The following is a 20,203-nucleotide window of genomic DNA, read 5'->3' as shown; positions in this document are numbered from 1 at the left end:
CTTTCAAAGGGTATCTTAGCGCATTTTGATGACTATAATGAAATACCACAGACTGGGTGTCTACAACAGAACTTTATTTCTCATACTTCTGGAGGCTGAGAAGTCCAAGATCAAGATGCCAGTCATATGTGGTGAAGGTTCTCTTCATAAATGTCTGTCTTCTCACTGTGTTCTCACATGGTGGAAGGGGCAAGGATCTCTCTGGGGTCTCTTTTATAAGGACACTAACCCCATTCATGAGGGCTGCACCCTCATGACCCAACACAAAATCCTCTAATACTATGTTGGGGATTATGGTTTGGATATGAATTTCGGGGGGACACAAGAATTCAGAAGATGGCAAAACGTAAATTCCAAGAAAGTTTATACAAAGCCCAAAGGGAAGTCAGTTTATCAAAACTTGGGTGCCTAGAGAGTGAATGGAGGGTTCTAGAAGGAAAGTGAACTCTGTCACCAATGAGTAATTCAGAGTTGATGTGGCCCTGGCCCTCAGTCTTCACCACAAAAGGCCTCACCTACCTTCTTCAGAATGCAGACAGTGCCCTGAAAGTCGGCCCCGGGGGCCCAATGCATGCGAAGCCTGAATGTCAGCATGCCATCCATCCCAACGGCCATGGCACCCAGACCTTACTACGTGTCATACCCAGTGCCACACCCCTGGTGAAGGTGAAAACATGGATGTGGGGTGTTCATATAGTTGTCATTTAATGAGAGCCTGCTGTGTGCCAGGGGCTTATTCCCAGAAGTATTCTCAGAAGGCACTGTGGCACGATTTTTGAACATGTTTTATTCATCAGGCCCTGTGTGAAGTGTTTTAAACATATTAGCCAGTTTAATCTCCAAAACAAGTCTATGAAGTTGGGACTCTCATTACCCCACATTCCAGATGGAGAATTTGCCTCTGAGAGACTGAGAAACTGCCTAAGATCCCACAGCCAGTAGCTGGTACAGCTGGGATTCAAAACTCCACTAACAACCTCCTTAGCTCTCAATAGAGGGTAAAGAGAAAGAGCTTTGGATCTGTATGTTATCTCACTTAACCTGACCCTCCAAGGTGGGTTTTCCTAACCCCATTTCACAGATGACTGACTGAGACTTGCCAAACCTGGGAAAGGCCCAGATCACACTGGTAGGAGTGCTGGAGCCAAGGTTTGGAGCCAGATCTATCTGACTTGAAAGTCTATGTATCATCTCTTCCTTCTGAAGAATATGACTCCCTTCTTAGAAGCTCTGACCTTAGAAGCTCTCTGTCTCATGGTCATACCCTGACACCTTGTTTAGGAAGCCATTAGGACTAGGTCCCTGCCCGACTTCCTCCTGACCTTATCTCTGTCTTCAGCATGGTCCTCAGCTCTCCAATCCCCTGAATTACAGAACATTTTACTCCTTTCTGCATGGGATTTAATTTCCCCGTGTTGAAAACACATGTCTTCAGTCATTCCCTGCATCCAAAACTTAGTCATCTTCAACACCTCCATCTTCCCATGATGCATCACCTACTACCCAGTCCTGTGGGCTCTGTGGTCCCAATATGTCAAGATTCCTGCTGCTTCTCATGTTCTGCACTGCTGCCTGGCCCCAGGCTTCAGTGAGGACCCCTGCTCCTACCCTGAACCCCTCAAAGTCTACCCTCTATACAGTAGCTGAAGAAAACTGTAAAACTCCAATCATCCTGTCACTTTCTCAACTTCAGTGATGTCCCATCACATGCAGAATAAAACTCACCATCTTAGCCACAAGGCCTTGAGCCATTTTCAACATGCACACCCCAATTTGCAGTTCCCTCTTTTGCTCTGCTCACCCATACTGGTTCCCTCAATTTTATGGCTCACACTAAGTATGTACCCATCACAGAAACTCTGACCTTCTATTTCCTCTGCAGGGGTTCCTCTCCCCCAGAACTCACAGGCCCTCAGCCTTACTTCACTCCCGTCCCTTCCAATAGCACCTCTTGGAGGCCTCTTCCTGACCTTTCTATGTAAAACCCCTCTCATCTCACCATCTTCCCTCTCAAGCAAGGCCCAGCCTGCCTTATTTCCCCTCTTAGCTGTTACCCTTCCCTGACAGGTACTTGTTTAGTGCCATCTCCCCAAAGAACAAAGAGGTGATCTCGTTCACTGCTGCATCCTGAAGACTCTGTCGTGAACCAAACTCTAGCCGGGCTCCTCTGAGCCCTCTTACTAGACCTCAGCCTTGACCTCAAAAGACTTGAACAAGCACTAACATTGTTTCTAACAGCTCAAGGCCAGACCCCTGGGAAGACCCTAGCCCCTCTTAAAGTGCCTGTCTAGAAAACTTAAGACTGCCAAGAGAATTCACTGTTAGTTCCAGCAAACACTTGAAGATGGGGCCCCCGTCTCCAGCCTCTGTGGGAGGCTGCAATAGTACCAGTTAGCAAACCCAGATGGGTTTTACATGGACTAATTCCCTTTCCTGCTTTTTTTTAATCTTTCGCTTTCCTGATGCTACTGAACCCCCTGTTTACCACCCCTATTCCCTCATTCTCCTTTTAAAATGCCCAGTCACCTCTGCACAAACTGAGGTTGCGTTCAGTTCATGATGAACTCTTTTCTCCACTGCAATAATATATTCCTGATTAAAATCTGTCCTAACCACTTTAACTAGTATTGGCTTTATTTACCTTCAGTTATCCTCAGTGCCTAAATATGTGCCTAGCCTGTAATAGGCACTCAAATATCTGTTAAATGTAGGAATGAGTCAATGAATGAATGAATCAATGAATCAATGAATTTGGTCTAGATAGACCGGGACTTATTAAGGGATGAGAAATCTTGGACAACTAACTCACCTTATGTTTAGTTAATTCACTTGTAAATTGAAGGCTACTGATACCCACCAAGCAGGGTGCCGTGATGATTACAGGCAAAGAATGTAGAGCTTCTAGCACGGCACCACAAATACGGCACCCAATAATGAATAGGCATCACTGACACTGTTGTGAGTGTATTTCCTTGAATAAAAGGACAAAGTCTATTCATGCCTCTGTTTGTTTTAACATCAGTAATCTCTGTGTATTGTTTTGTAAAAAGTGTGTTCTCCAAAATTCTTTTTTTATTTTTTGAATAATTTACATGATGCTCAACCCTAATATTCTCCAAAGCTCTTAACATGAGGTCCCAAAAATGAGTTGCTCTGAAGATTTAACAAACTTTGAGCAGAAAAAATGATTTATTTAACTGAGTAACCTTTAAAGACTCCTTCTTTAAACCCTTGTGACTTCAACTAACCAAAGCCCTCATATGTTACACAGCTGAAAAATTCTATTTTATACGGTGGGATGCCTTTCCAGGTGGCATCCAATATTCTCTTCTTCTGGGGAGGATCCATAATGCCTCCTCTCGGGTTTGTTAAGAAACACATCTAACACTGTGGTGCACAGACTACACCGTGAGGTTTTAGCCTTCCTGCCCCATGTTCCCAAGCTCTTTCTCTATGGGTGGTGGAAGTGCTACATGGTGATCACAGCTCTGTGATCAAGTCAGCCAGCCTGGCCCTACCTTCTCCTGGTTGTATGACTCTGGAACAAGTCTTCCAGCTCTCTGGTCTTCATTTTCCTCATATGCACAATAGCAATAATAATAAAGTCCCTATGAGGATTGCATTAGCTAATTTATACCACAGGATGCCCATATTAAGTGTTCAGTAAATGTTTGATATCTTTATGTAGAAAGAATGGCCAATGATGAGATGGGTATGGATTCTGCCTCTGCTGCTATGTAATTCACCTTGGCCAAACTACTTCCCATTTCTGGGTATCAGTCTGCACATTGATAAAATAGTGAGGGTTGAACTCAAACCCTCAGGTTAATGTGAGCCCTCAGGTTTTCTGACACGGTAACCCTGAGTTCAGTCCAAGCCCTCACTGTAGGGAAGGCCAGGCACGTACCTGGATCTGGCAGAAGCCGCGGGCAGTCAGCTCATCCAATATGAAAACCTGGAAGGCCTGCAGCAAACCCGCATAGTCAGCACTGCACATCTTGCCCGGCGGGAGCTGGAGCTGAAAGTGCCCTTGGGTCTGGATGGTCTGCCACAGCTGGGGCCCTGCAGGCAAGCACCAGAGGTCAGCAGACAGAGGCAACAGTCCTAAGGAGTTATTTTCTTTATTTAGGTTTTCCCCTGCAAAAATAACCCTTCCTCATTTAGCTGGAAACACACAAGCACTGCCATTCGCATTGTCATTCTGAGTCTAAGTACTTTCCAGCATAACAACTTGTCTCTGAAATTACTGTGCATCCTCACAGAAAGCTCAGTCCTGCCTCATCCTCCAAACCAGGGTGCTTTACATTTTGGGGTCCTGGACATTCTCCTTGGAAAATCTTCCATGACATCTTGCATACAGACAGGGCCACTCTATATGGTTTTTCAGGTTAAGAACAGACATCATAGTTGATGGGAGTGAATGGCATTCTCTAAGGCTGTTCAGTGCACAGCCTGAACAATCATGCACAGCGGCCTGCATTCAACTTCAGGAGCTCAAGGTTTGTGCCTCTTTTCCCCAAAGTCCTTTGCTCTAGGGTCAATTGTGACCATCCTGGTCTCGATTTCAGCATAGCCAAAGTGACAGGCCATTATTTATCCAAATCACATTTTGAATTTTCTGGATAGGCACCCTCTATAGCCCAGAGTGCTTTGCAACAAATGTTCTCCTTGACACTCTGGCATCCACCCAGAGCCTTGTGACAATCCCAGGATCTTGGTCTCCCTCCCAGATTCCCTCATGTTAAGACCTCATGTTAAGAATTCTGGAGAACATTAGGGTTGACAGTCCCAGGATCTTGGTCTCCCTCCCAGATTCCCTTCCCACTGCACTGGGTGGACCAAGTGCCAGGTCCCAGAGTGGGTTCAGTGTGTGACAAGGCAAAAGGAGCTCTGGTCAGAGCACTGGGAAAGAGGGCCGAAACTTACACAGGTTCCAGCAATCAGGATGATGCCCTACTTGGAGCAGAGTCCAGGGCCCCCTGCTAAGCCAGGCATTAGCCCTGGAAGTCCAGGTGGTCTTGGGGAGAGGCTGATGGCGCAGGGTCACTAGAGGCTGGGAGAGCAGCTCTGAGCATGTCAGCCACCTATACAGCTGTTGGAGCACTGACCTGCCCAGTATTTTACCTGAATCCAGGACATTCCGAGAAAGTTGGAAGGATGCCAATTCTCTCAAGGAGCAGATGGTTCCAGAGAAGGCACAAAGAAAGCCTAATTCCAGGGGTCGGTCTGTGAAGGACATCTGCTCCTTCTAGAAGCAAATGCTCCATGGGACTCTCTCTCACCTCTTGGTGCCACCTGGCTTACCATGAACATGCTACATTCGGGTGGGAAAATGGAGCAACCACGCCTCCACATCTCAGTCCCAGCCCTAGCCCTGAGAGGGAGCAGGGTGCAGGTTAGACGCCCTGAGGCCACTCACGTTGGCAGGCCCGGGGCTGAGGCAGCTGTGACTCCCAGCGTCTGCTCTCCAGGCTACATATCAATGGCCCCCTTGGAAACACGCTCCGGGAGCCCTGGCGGCACAGCAATTGGCACTGCTGGATGGCAGCCCCTGTGGGGCCCGAGGCTGTCTCACACAGGATTGTTCCACCAACCACCTCCAGCGTGTTGAACGGCAGCGGACACCGCGGGCCTGGGAGAAGGAAAGTGGAGCCATGGTGGGCACCTGCCCAGCCTCGGGAGGACTGAGTACGCCTGTTTGTGGGCGTCGTCTTCTCACTCACACTGGGCCCTCCTCCTCTCCCCTTCCCTGGACCTGTCAAGCTCTCAGGGCCTGGCCTGGGCCTGCTCCCCTTCCTCTCTGTCCTGCCCTCTACTTGAATGAGCCCATCTGCTCTCAGTCTTAACAGACACTTAAGCATGAATGCCTCATGTAGCTTCATGTCCAGCTCAGGCATTCTTGAGCTTCTTCTCATCTCTAAAGCCAATTAGTTACCACCTGGTCTCTCCACCTCAAAGCAGATACTAAGTACCGTCCAGGCCTGAACTTAGTATCTGCTGCCCCTGCCTCAGTGCCCCAGGCACAAGGAGCAGTACCACCAGCCACCCAGCCATTCCAAGCCAGCAACCCAGTGGCCTTCCTGCAGGGTTCATCTCCTCTGTCTTGGTCACAGTTCATACCTGCTCCACATCTCTTCGTTCCCACCGCCAGCACCCTCATTTAGACATCCTTCATCTTCTGCCTGAACTACCAGCAAACACTCTATGCCAGATTTCTGCATTTAGGCCTCACCTCCTGCCTTTCTGCTCCCACGTCCCACCCAGTCCCCGCTGCTGGCAGAGAAATTATGCCAGAGCCCAATATCAGCTCTCAACTCCCTCGTGTGCAGGCTGAGCCTGCCTTCCTCTTCCCTCTCATCTCCTCCAGCTCCCCAATGCCTCCAGGAATATCTATTACTCCCTGAACACACCTCCAAGCCTTCCTTCTGCCTGCTCCTGTCTGGAAGATTCCTTTTTGACCCTCAAATATCAACTCAACACGTTCCGTTTTCTAACACTGTCGTGGTTCTCCCAGGCAGACTTAGGTCTTCTTTCTTTTGAATTCCCAGGCCACCGGGTACAGACCTTCCTTTTGTCAATTGTTAGAACCTCTAATCAGTGGCACGCTGGTCACCCCATGGGTTGAGTCCACAGGGAAAAAGAGGGCACCTCTCCTCTGCTCACCCAGGCCAAGGCACACAGCCGCCCCAGACACAGCTCAATGAGTATGAGTTAAGTAAATGGGAAAATGAGTAAATTAAAGAGCAAAATACTCAGTGTGACAATTTCACACCAATTAGATATTTCGTTCATTATCAGACTCAGGCAGAGTCTTTTGACCAGTATATGCCTTAAAATCTGCAGTCTGTAAGGAATATGAGGGTATTCAGGGGCTTCAAAGAGGAAGAATAACCTATTTTGATCTCCAGAACCAAACCTGGGCTTTTTTGTGATAAGAGCAATGGTCCCTGGCCAAGATTTTGCACTGCGATTTGCAGTGGGCTTCCTGAGTTGTCTTTTACCAAGTCCCGAGTGTAAGTGGGATGGCAAGAGTTTACCTGTGAGCTCTGGACCAGCCTGCAGGCTGTGAATCCTGGCTCTAATATTCGCTAGTTCAGGGCCCTAGAGCAAATTAATTAGTGCATCTGTGACCGTTTCCTCGCCCATTAAATGATGAAGATGGCAATAATGCCTACCTCCTAGTAGGAGTATTTACTTAAAAACTACTACGGGATGTGTAGTACGTGGCAGGTACACTATTAAGAGCTGTACTAATATCAGTTCATATAATGTTCCCCACAACCCTATGGGATAGGTCCCATTATCCCTATACGGACACCAATTCTGAGGTACACAGAGGCTGAATGCCTCTTCTGTGGTCAGACAGCTAGTAAACAGAAAAATCAGGATTTGAACCCCATTATCTTTGCCCCAGAATCCACGTCCTCTACCAGTGTGCTAGATGCATGTGTGTACATAGGTAAGAAGTGGGGCGTCAATGAGCGTGTAAGCATCCTTCCCATCTCAGCGAATACAGGTTTCCCCTCTTATCCCACAGGAATGGTCTGCACCTGTGGTTTTCCTATTTTCAATTTTTTTACTCTCCCTTGCCTTTTGGAAGTGGGCCAGTGAGCGATCTGGTTTGACTAGAAAGGGGTTTTCCTCCTGGGGTCACAAACGTCACCTAGGACACTGACGCTTCTCTTACCAGGACTCCTACCCTCCCCAGCAGACCTGTTTTCCCACAGCCTTATTCCCCACGTCACTGAAATGAAGTGACTCCCTGGTTGTGGAACAACCCAGCTGGCCCTCACAGCCAGGGAAGAGTGGCTAAGGAGAGAAGGAAGAAGTACAGAAACCAAAATTAACTGAATACCCACAGTGGGCCCAGCCTCAGCGAGTACACTTCACATCTTTAATTTCATGAAATCCTTCCAAAATTATACCACTGGGAGCCCTTATTGCTGTTTTAGAGATGAGGAAAACAGAGGCTCAAGGGAGCTAAGTGGCTCACCTGGGGACATGGGTTGGTGATTGGACTAGAAGCCAGACCTGCTCGCTCCCACCTGCCATCTTACAAGAGCTTGCGAGCACTGCCTGTCTTCGGTATGCCAGGACTGCCCAAGGGCCTCCCAGGCATTGACTCCATCTTCACAGCAACTCTGTGGGGCTGGACTGTTATCAGCCATGTCCTGCAGATGAGGCCCCTGAAGCCTAGAGAGCTTAACTTTGCCACCCAAAGCTCAACACCAGCAAGTGTTGTGCTCTGAGCTACCAGGCTAATGCCCACCGGAGGCAGGATTTTCCATGACTATGACATTGGATACAGAGAGAGGCAACTTGGTATCTGTGCAAGTCCAGCCCCTAAGTAATACCAGCAAAAATAGTAATAATATGTACTTATTAAGTGTATTAGTAATTCCAGTGCTCAACAGTTTACAGAGATTGTCTTAATTAGTGCTAATAATGACTCAAATAGCTACTATCTCCTGGACACTGACATCCAGAGAGATTAGGGGACCAGCCCAAGGCCACCTGGCAAGTGAGTGGTGGAGCTGCCATTCATATCTGTCTATCTGCCCCCTGCCTCTCCATCACGGTCTGCAGTGAGTCAGCAGGAAGAGGTTTGGGAGTCTCATATTAACACCATCCTCCCGGTGCACTGAGCATGGTCAGCCTCTGGCCTCAACTCCAGGACCCCAGGACTATTCCACTCTCCTGTGTTTAAATGAATGGTGTTTCTTGGTTCCTGATCACATGACCAGGAGCCTGGTCCCTTTAATTGGGCAATGTCCCAAATTACCAACTATATTAAATCGCTCAGCTTTGCCTAAATTCCCTTGCCCTGCTGTAGAATTGGAAAAGACCAATGCTGGCTGTCCCACCACTGCCCATCCCATCTGCACCTGCATGGGGCAGAAGTGGCCTGCCACGCCCGGCAAGAATTAGGAATCTTCCTAGACTTCCAGCCCAATCCCAAAGGCCAGTGGGGTCAGAAGAGTAGGTGAGCACCTACCAAACCCACGATGAAGCCTTTACAAATGTTAGCTCCCCAGTCTTAAAAACAACTCAGCCAATGAAGAACTGCTCCCTTATAAGAAGAGGAGGCCAAAGCTCTTCGTTTGGACATACTTATCTTTTTTCTTTCTTCATTCAAGAAGGTCACTAAATGACCTTCTGGAGCCTTCCTCCTGTCTTCTTCTGAAGCCCTTACAGCTGTAAAGCACAGGGTTTCATCAGCAGCACTCCGGGTTAAATCCTGGCTGCTCCACTTACTAACTGTGTGACTTTGGACATGTTCATGAACCTCTCTGAGCCTGAGCTCTGCCATCTGAAAAATGGGGAGATAGGAGACCTCTATCTATTTACCTGCATTGCTGGAAGGCAAAAAATGGGATAAGGGATGTGAAAAGCACCTTTGAACAGGTAATCTGCACACAGGAGCTATATCATGGAGGCCCACATGGCCAAGCCACATAGAGTCTTCCTAAGCGCTAAAGGAGCTGTGCTCTAGACGTGTTCCTGGAGGAGACCACACCGGTCTGTGTCCTGGGTCTCAGTGCAGACCACTCCTAGACCTGGAAGTTGAATGTTGATTTTGTCTGACTTAAGGTGGATCCTTCACTTCTCTCCTTATTTCAGAAGCACAGGGCGGGCAGTTGCACTCATACATATCTACAGAGCACCTACTGTATATCCTGCATGGTGATAGCAGCTGAGAGTCACAAAGATGCGGACGAAGCAGGGCCCCATGCAGAGGGGAGCAAAACAGGACTTGGGGGAAACGGTGTGTGGTAAGAGCCTTGGGCACAGCACAGGTTCAGGGCAGGAGGGAGTACGGACAAAACTAGAAAGCAGCCCCCGCAAAGAGAGTGGAGAGACTCTTCCCTCCCACCCCTGCTTCTGAGGCTCCTCCCATCTCTTTACAAATACCAACCAGAAGTATCACCAGACCTAATTAAATTTCCCTGCAGTTCCAAAATGTTGCTTAGAGATTAGAAAATAAAAATAAAGAAAGAATAAGAACATCAAAAGAAAGGCAACTGCGGCAAACTCAGAATCATTTAGCACAGTATTTTGCAACTCTGCCATACCCACCACCCCAATTTGTAATAAGCATTTTGCAATGTCTCTATTTCCTGCCCTGAAAAGAAATTCACAGATAGTCTAACCCACCTGCTCACATAAATTTAAAAATGACTGTAATGTCCTGTGACTTGAGCAGATTGGAGAAATAAAAGGTTAAAAACTGATAACAATATATTTTAATATTTAACAATATAGTTCAACATTCTATATATTGATGGGATATATATTTCAATATTTGACATTCACTAAATTTTTTAAACTAGAAATAAAAATAAACAAGTCAACACCTCCACAAATTCCTGAAGGGCCCCAGTGAGGATGGAACCATGACACTGAGATCCTGCAACCACGGTCCTTCTCCCCATCTGAGGACACAGAGAATAAGACCCAAAACTCCTGGGCAGGACAGCCCCCAAGCTTCTTGAGGTGCCAGTTCCAGAAGTTCCCTGCCCAGGCTCTTTCTGACTTCAGTTCCCAGAAGAAGCGTCTTCAGGAAGTAGATGTAGGTTTTCACACGAAGGGACTCAACCACAACTCCATCCCTCCTGCACTTCCTGTCTCCCCTCCCACCCCCGCCTTCCCAGCTTCTCTAGAACTTCACTCAGTCTGGATCAAAGAACAGATACGCAGGCCTTGTCTTTCCCCCAGGGGGTCATGACTTACTCTCACAGGCGGGCTGGCTCCCGGCCACACGCGTCTCAGGCACCTCTTCTCCACTGTCCGTGACACACCAGCAGCTGCCCTGGGCCTGGTCGCATTGCACTGGGGAAAAGCCCCCATCCTCTTCCCTGCAGGCTGGGACATAGCCTGAGCTAACTCTCCTGGAGAGGACTCCACTCTTGAGCACATTGCAGAGGCTTGGGCCTGACACAGAGACAAGCCAGATGAGCTGGGGACCCGGTGACCACTCCCTGCTCAGATGCCCAATCACCCTCCCCACCACCCACGGCCACCCTCAGCCCACCTGCCTGCAGGGTGTTCCAGGGGTCTGGGGCTGCCTCCCCACCAGGAGGTTGAATGACAACAAGGCAAAGACTAGGCCTGGCTCAGCTCTGTACTGTCTCCCCTCCACTTCCTGCCCTCAAGTAGCTTAGAGTCTTAAAGGAGAGTTAACAAGTACGTGAGCAGGTACAGTTCTGTGAAATAAAGGCAACAATAGTGCAGTGTAGGAGCCTATGGAGGAAGACAGACGCCAGCAGAGGCTTCCTGGAGGGACAGATGTGTGGTCTGAGCAAAAATTTGTCAAGTAAGCGGTGGGGAGGGGAGAGACGGACATATCGCAGGTGGCACAGCCAGAGCGCCTGAAGGCCCAGGTGGAAGAAAGTGTCTTCATTTCTCAAAAGTCTGACCAGAATTTATCACACCTGCACCCTGAAGCACAACTGATGGAGAAGAACGAGAAGCCGAAAAAGACACACCAGAGCAAGACGTGTAGGGCCCTCGAGTCATGCCAGGGAGCTCGAGCATGGCCCCGAGGAGAATGGGAGCATTTGTGGTGTTTCGGCAGAAGAGGGACATCTGCATATCATCCTTTGGGGACATCACCTGGGTTTCACCGTGGAAACTGGATTGTAGGGCCACACATCCGCCCAGCCCTCCAAAGCCCTAGGACCCCCTTTGATGGGAACCAATGTTAGTTTGCACTTCTCAGACACAAAGCACAGCCTGCTCCCTGCCACGTTTGCTTCTCCCAAGAACTGGCAGAAGTGGGGGAGTATTGCCCCTATTTCATAGATGAGAAAACTGAGGCATAGTGAGGCCAGCAGCTGCGCCCCCACTGCTATGCAAGAGGCAGAGCTAGGACATGAAGCCAGCTCTTTGGACTCCACGCTCAGTGCCCCACAGAAGAGGTGAGAAGCCATGCTGGGAGGGGCTGCCACTCACACTGGGCACTGCTGTTCGAGCCAGGCAGCAACTCTTCTCCTGATGCAGGGTCTACGCACCAGGTGCCAGCCTCTGATGCCTGCAGCCTGGCATACTCTCCTGTCTGAGACAAAGCCAAGGTCATGTCAGTCACTGTGGGCAAGACGCTCTAGTGGCAAACCTGCTGCTGGCAGATGTCAAAAGTGTCCCTTCCAAAACAACAGGTGATGGCTTTTCCACATGGAGAGAGGTGGAGGTGGGGAGAGGTGCTCCTGTTCCCAGTCCTTTACGTGCATCATTTGATTGACGGCTACAACAGCCTCGTGAGGCATAGACAATGGTTCTCCCACTTTTGGGTGGGGGAAACTGAAGCTCTCTCAGAGAGGGAAAGTGGGGCATCGCCTCACAGCTGGTGAGTGAGAGGCAGGTCAGGTCCAGGCCCAAACCCATCTAGACCCAAAGCCTAGCCATGCTCCTGGACCAGCCTCACTAATTCCAGAAATGATTTTGACAAGCACTAGAATCTCCACAGGAACTGGCCTTGCAAATCACACCTCAGAGTGCCTCTAAGTTCTGCTCTGGAATCACTTTTCCCACCATTGGACACTGTGGCTTCTACCTCTCCTTCTCTCTGTGTAAGCATCAGTGCCCAGGAAGAAGCAGAATTGTATTCCAACAGTAGGTGCTTTCCAGCCAAGATAAAAAAAAACTAAATGATATTGACAATTTCTCTATGAAACGATTCTTAAGTGGGTCCATGTTTACAGTACCAAACAATAATAAGGAAACTTTTGCTTAGCACCGTACAGTTTCATGAGTTTCAACACTGCTGTTTCATCTGCTTCTCATCAAGTCCTTGGAAGCTGAGCAGAGTGGGTGGTGGTGTTCCCACCATCTTATTTTAGAAAAAGGACACTGAGGCCCAGAGACTTCTCTCACTTGGCAAGAAAGTGGTTAAGTTCTGGGCATAAATTCTTTCCCTAGGAGCTCTACATCAGTACTTCGCTGAATTATGAGTTGTTACAATCACCCCGGGAGCTTGGGGAGGGAAACAGCCTGGTGTCCTCCGTGTGTTGAGAACCTGGGATGCAGTGAGCGTAGGGCCTTGGCCAAGATGCCTTTAGGAGAAATATGATAGCATGTTTTGTTTATTTTTCAAAGAGTTCTTATGAAAGATATTTCCTTGGAATCTCAAAACAATCCTAGCATTAGCTAGGACAAAATGTGGCCTGATCTTATGATTAAACAAAACAAACTGGGACACAGAAAAGGTAAGTAAATGGCCCAAGGTCACAGAACCAGGTTCTAGCAGGCCCAGACAAACACCCAGGCTGAGAACGCTTAACTAAGCTGAATGTATTCAACAAAAAGAAAAATCATCTTCGACCAGCAGGGACAAGTCCCGGCTCCAATCCTGTGCTTCCAGACCCTTACCTCTAGGCAGGCTGGGATGAACAGGTCTTTTGGAGATGGGTTTCCTTGGGATCTAGCCTGTTTCCAGCTGGAAAGCAACCCACTGGTTCGAGATTTCTCGCAGGTTGTCGGGCCTGTGGGAGACAGAGGTGTTCATAAAGGACTGGTCGTGGGAGCCAAGGGAAAGAGGGGATCCCAGGTTGACCCCAGGTTTCAGGGTCATGGGCCTGGGTGAATGCAGGTGCTCTTCACAGAGAGGTAGAACCTCAGAGGACAAAGACTCATGTGGGACATGCCAGCTTTGAGATGTCAACTGGACTGCGGATTACACACTGTTGAGCCTCAGGAGAGGGGTTGGGGCTGCAGGTTCAGATGTGAGGCGGTTGCTGAAACTACAGGAGTGGCTGAAACTGCCCAGCAGGTGTACAGAGTGGGAGAACCAGGGTTCCTTCAAAAGTCCCAGCTGTTTCTTTCCACTTGCAAAGCTGTGAGCCTTCCAACTAGGAAGGGCCAAGGTCAGTGCAAGCTTGCAGGCCTGGAGACTTGGGAAATGCATCCGGCTGCGCCCAGGGCCTAGCTGAAGGGCTGAGCCATGGAGTCTCCAGCGGTTGGGCAACCACAGCTGACTAGGCCAGTGATGCCCACCAGTGGGGGTTGAGAGGAGAGCTCTGCTGGCTTTACTTACACTGTGGAATCTGCAGAGAGCGGGCAGTCAGTGAGGCAGGGATGAATCCTCCTTTCTCATCTACACACCAGCAGTGCCCTGGAAAAGAGCCAAGGGGAGGACATTCAGGAATTGCACTAGGGACTTACCCCAGAGGGTCCCATAAACAACTTTCCTTCTTCACTCACAGCAGTGCAAGCCTGGTTGCCTTCTGTCCCCAGTCTAGACCCCCAGTTGGACATTGTCCACAATCACTCTGATGCCCCAGCAACCACCCACTTGTCTTTCAGGCCGATAGAAGGTCACTGCTCCTGTTACACAGGTGAGATAACCGGAGGCCAGAGAAGCTAAGGAATTTGTCACCAGCTGCTAAAGAGGAGCCCAAGAGTCCAGTTCATTTGCCTCCCGGTGTGGGGCTCTGTCCTCTAAAATAAAAAAAAGGGGTGTCACTTGGCCACCTGAAGGTGCCTATCCCTCCTTACCAGTCCCGGTGTGGCACTGCACAGGCTCCCAACTTCCGAACGCATCACATTGTGGCACGTAGGGGCCCAACTGCAGAAGGGCGGATGCTCCAGCCGAGTCGTCCAGGGAAAAGCGGCGTCTCTGATAGAAGCTTAAGGCTGGAGTCAGGGAAGGAGAAAAGCAGAATATGACCACCTGCTCTGTGTGGGCTCTGTTGCTGAGAACAACCACATATGTCCTGGTTCCAACATAAGGAGGCCTTCTTATTTATTTATTTATTTGACAAACATTTCAACCCACAGTATTACAGAGGCTCCTTGCACAGTAGGCAGACACTCAACAGATTGTCCTTTAAGAATAACACTTAGGCTGCAGCTTGAAAGAATATTATAGTAGACCTGTACAATAACTTCCATACAGAAATAATTAGGTCAGTGAAGTGTCTTCAGGCACATGAGATAATAGTAATAATAGATAGGCTCTATACTCATATGTTAAGTGTGAGGCGCTAGCTAAATACATACCTTAGTTAATTTAATCCTCATAGCAATCTAGAAGAAATGTCATATTATCCTATTTAACAAATGAGAAAACTGAGACACAGATGGATTAAGCAACTTAACCAAGGGTTCATAGCCAGAAAGGGGAGGGGTTGGCCTTGGAACACAAGAGGGCAATCAATGTCAGCTACCCTCATAGGTTTCCCTACCAAACTCCTACAGTTTAGTTTTTAACCCCCTTTGAATCTTTGATATCCATAAAAATAGTATCAGATCTTCACAGCGGCTCCATGAAGCCAGAACTTTTACCCCAGGTGAGGAAACAGAGGCTCAATGAGGGAGCTTATATGTTGAACCACCGGCCACCCTACTAATGAAACTGCACCTGCACCCACCCTCAGCTTTGAACATGGCTTTTCCCACCACCAACGTAGTACATAGTATACTCATTTATTGTGTTAGATTTGTCTCCTCTGCACTAGCATTTAAGCTCTTTGGTGCAGAGATTTGTGTTTATTTTGCAAACAGAGGGGTGTCTGGCTCATATTAGGCACTCAAGAAATCACTGATTGGGAAAAAAGAGTGAATGAATGAATGTATGAGGGAGAGAGGAAGAAGAAAGGATGGGCAGCTGGTGGGACACACATCAGCTTGGTCTGGGTCTTACCAGGCTCAGTCTGATTTGCCCCGACCACCACCCTCCTCCTAGGTGGCCATGAACTGTCACCTGAGCCCTTTCTCCACTCCTGCTGGCACTTGGGGCAGGTTGGGGTTCCTCACCAGGATCCTGGAGGGAGAATGGGTACGTCTGCGGCAGCACTGTTGGCAGTCACCTGCAGCCCATTGGGACGGTTCTCCCCACTCCCCACCTTTCAGAAACAGGCTTCATGGCTCCAGACAGGAGAGCCTGCAGATCCAAGGATGCCACCAACTCACAGTCTCAGAGCCCATCTGGAGACACCAGGACCCACCTCTGAAGCAGCCCGGTAGAGTAGACTGTGTTCTGGAGTCTGCCAGGCCTCCTTCTGAATCCCGGCACTGCGCCTCCTAACTGTGATCACGAACAAGTTGCCCAACCTCTCTAAGCCTCAGTTTCCTCATCTGTGGACTGGGTCTAACACTCACCTAACAGGGCAACTGTGATATTTACATCAAAGGAGCTGACAGGCATTAAGCACCAAGTGCTTGCCAGACCCAGCTGTGTGCATGTACTCCCGTGGCCTTCGCCACCCTCATTAGGCCTTCAGACATGGCTACCACGTTCTAGTGGTCAAAGGTACTTTGCTCTGGGCCCTCAATCCCCAGACTCTCAGGGAAAAGACCTGGCCTGGTCCTCTATGCTCCCTTCCTCTTTTCTCTACAAGCTCAGACATGCAAAGCTGAGCATGTGGCTACTTGGAGAGGAACTTCTAAGCTCGACTTCTAAAGAAAATGCCGTCGTGCCATTCAATGACTAATATCAACAGCACCAGCGACGTTGCCTCCCCTTTCTCGACATTTCCCTCCTTGACCAAAGCAGTCACAACTGAAGGGGCATCAATCCCAGTTCTCTCTTTGATTACCTCAAATCCTGTCTTTGTACAAAAATGTAAAACAACAGGGTTCTTCCCAAAAGCAGAAGTCTCCGAGTCTCTGAGGAACAGAGAAAAGCAGTGTCTAGGCATAGGGTGAGGGTAGTGGACGGAAGAGAGAGAAAGAAGGGAGGAAGGAAGCAACAAGGATGGTTAACCACCATCTACTGAGCTCCTGGTAGGTGTCAGGCACTGTGCCACGCACCAGGGATATGGAAAGAATAAGACACAGTGCCTTGTCCTCCAGAAGAGATGTCTAGTGAGAGAGAGAAGCAGGAAACCAAGATGGCATGCGTGAGATTGTCACGTGGTATTAGGAGAACAAAGATCACTGAGACCCAATCCCATGCTGGCAGTAGACACCCTGGAGTGCCTGCTGGAGGGGATGGGAAGGCAGGGAGCTGCCCTCCTGCTGGAGGGATTCTCTTTGACTTGGAGAAGATGTTGTCATGGGAGGACTGCTTTGCTGTTTGGTGACTCAAGTCTGGAAAGCTAGACAGGGAATCAACTGAGACCATTTGACAGGGATGTGGATCCTGAGTAAGATTCAAAGACAGATGAATCATTTGTCCTTGTCAAGTTGATGTGGGGTCAGCGAGAAAACTTGGAAGGGACCTGCTCTCCTGCTAGAGCAGCTGTGAGGTCATGGATGAAGAACAAGGGCTCTAGGATGAGGCAGAGCTAGGCACCGACCTCAGCAATACCTGGAATTTGCCCAGCAGGGTACAGGAGAGCTGAGAGGATGAGCTGGAGGACCAGGTCTCTGGGCTTCCCATCCAGGCCCACTGGTTATCAGTTGTGTGAATTCGGGAAAGTGACTTAACCTCAAACTCCGTTTCCCCATTTGCAAAGAATTGTGGATGGTGATTATACCATCATTCTCCTGGAGCTGTTACAGGATTAAATTTGAAGATCTGATAATCTACTTAGCACAGTAAGTGCCTGCTCAAAGGTGAGGTTAGAATATTGTTTAGCTGGTCGAGGGCTGTGACTCATGCCTGTAATCCCGGCACTTTGGGAGGCCAAGGCAGACGGATCAATTGAAGTCAGGAGTTCGAGACCAGCCTGGCCAACATGGTGAAATCCTGTCTCTACTAAAAACGTGCAAATATTAGCTGGGCATGGTGGCGCACACCTGTAGTCCCAGTTACTCGGGTGGATGAGGTGGGAGGATCGCTTGAGCCCAGGAGTTCGAGGCTGTGGTGAGCTATGATTGTACCACTGTGCCCCAGCCTGGGCGACAGAGCAAGACTCCATCTCAAAAAAAAAAAAAAAAATAGAATATTGTTCAGCTGTTATTATAGACCAGAGGACTGCAGGCTCCCTGAGCTTACGCCTCTGTCGCATGCGGGTAGTAATTCCTGCTTTTTGGAGTTACTCTGAGGATCAGATGAGATCAACGAGTCATAGTTCTTCAATATCGAGGCTTCCTCTCCCCTCCCCCTGTGTGGTGTTCGTGAATCCCCGGAAATGGAGGGAAGCTTTGGTGCAGGCCATGGGGATTGTATGAGCATTCAGGGGCTTGGGTCCCTGACATTTTAACAAGAATATTTGGGCTTTGTGGGAGCGGCAGGTGCCATCTGAAACCTGCCCTAGGGTAGATTCGCTGGAGAATGAGGGAGCATTTTAGAGACGGGTGCAGCATTCCAGCGTTGACTGGCGCCCCCAAACCACTTTGCCTTTTCTTCCCGTGAACCCACCAGCCTGGGGAAGCCAAACCACGAAGTCCTAAGCATGACTGAGGAGAGACTAATTTAAGCTCCTGTTTTTCCAAAGGGATGCAGTAAGAAAACGGAACTGCACCGCACTTACTAGACTGAGCCGCCAGGCGAATGGCATAATCACTCCCGCGCAGAAACTGCTCCGCCAGAGCCTCCCGGGGCGGGAAGAGTGGAGGAAGGCCGAGGTCCTCATTCCTCAGCCGGATTCCCTTGGCCACCAGGAAACTCTCCCCCAGAGGGAACCGAGAACTGTTGGAAGCTGAGACAATCTCTTCCGTTTCCCTAATGAACTGCAGTACAAGGAGCTTCGCTTCCTCACAGGAGCCAGGACCTAGGCGGATAAAAATATCCCAGATGGACTCACTCACCACGTGGACCTCCCTCTGACTCCCATGAAGCATGTGTACCCACACACACACACACACACACACACACACACACACGCACCCCCACACACTACACACATACCACACACACACCACACACCACATGGCACACACATACACACACACACACACACACCACACATACACACCGCACACACTACACACATACCACACACACCACACACACACCACATGCCACACACATACACGCCACACACACACACCACACACCACATGCCACACACACACACACCACACATACCCCACACACTACACACATACCACACACACCACACACACACCACATGCCACACACATACACGCCACACACACACACCACACACCACATGCCACACACACACACACACACCACACATACCCCACACACTACACACATACCACACACACCACACACCACATGCCACACACATACACGCCACACACACACACCACACACCACACACAACACACACAACACACACCACACACACACACACACAACACACATACCACACACACCACACACAACATGCCACACACATACACACCACACACACACACCACACACACAACACACACCACACACACACATACACACCCCCCACACACTACACACATACCACACACACACCACACACCACATGCCACACACATACACGCCACACACACACCACACACACAACACACACAACACACACCACACACACACAACATACACATACACACCACCCCTCACACTACACACATACACACCAAAACACACCCCACACACACATACACACCACACGCACACCACACACACACCACACAACACACACCACTCCCCCACACTACACACATACACACCACATACCACACACATACACACCAACCCCCACACACTACACACATACACAGCACAAACACACCACACACACACACACATCACACACACAGTATGCACATACAGATCACGTACACCACACATACACGTACACACACACCACCCCAAACACACCACACATATACATGTACACACACACACCACAAACATACACACCACACACACAAATACCACACACATACATACCCCACACACACCACACACACTACACACATAGAGATCACATACCCACCACTCCCACACACAACACACAAACACCACACACACTACACACACCACACCCATACCCACCACACACTAACACACACACCACACACACCACACACATACACACCCCCCACACCACACATACACACACAAATACACACCACACACACCACACACACACATGAACACCACATACACACCACCCCCAAACACACACCACCCACACACACATACACACACGACACACACAGACACATCACACACACCATACACATATACCACACACAAACACACCACACACATATACCACACACATACACACCACACACACCACCCACATATGCACCATACACACACAACCACACACATACACACCACACACAGTACACACACACCACACCATACACACACATGCACACTACACACACACACCACACAGACACACACCACACACATACATATACA

General features: G+C 49.2%; 1 protein-coding gene across 1 annotated transcript in view; it reads right to left on the bottom strand.

The window, feature by feature from the left end:
- The window catches only part of TG (thyroglobulin), a 273,223-nt gene that overhangs the window by 227,606 nt on the left and 25,414 nt on the right, over positions 1-20,203 (bottom strand). The window contains exons 11-18 of the mRNA XM_028852295.2: positions 18,354-18,593; positions 14,491-14,628; positions 14,030-14,107; positions 13,366-13,478; positions 11,953-12,055; positions 10,732-10,932; positions 5,420-5,632; positions 3,908-4,062 (exon numbers count right to left, since the gene is read on the bottom strand). Coding sequence (XP_028708128.2) covers positions 3,908-4,062; positions 5,420-5,632; positions 10,732-10,932; positions 11,953-12,055; positions 13,366-13,478; positions 14,030-14,107; positions 14,491-14,628; positions 18,354-18,593 — 1,241 coding nt within the window. The remainder of the gene's footprint in view (positions 1-3,907; positions 4,063-5,419; positions 5,633-10,731; positions 10,933-11,952; positions 12,056-13,365; positions 13,479-14,029; positions 14,108-14,490; positions 14,629-18,353; positions 18,594-20,203) is intronic.

This window comes from Macaca mulatta, chromosome 8, assembly GCF_049350105.2.
Source record: "Macaca mulatta isolate MMU2019108-1 chromosome 8, T2T-MMU8v2.0, whole genome shotgun sequence".
Lineage (NCBI taxonomy): Eukaryota > Metazoa > Chordata > Mammalia > Primates > Cercopithecidae > Macaca > Macaca mulatta.
This window is presented reverse-complemented; position numbering and strand designations above follow the sequence as displayed.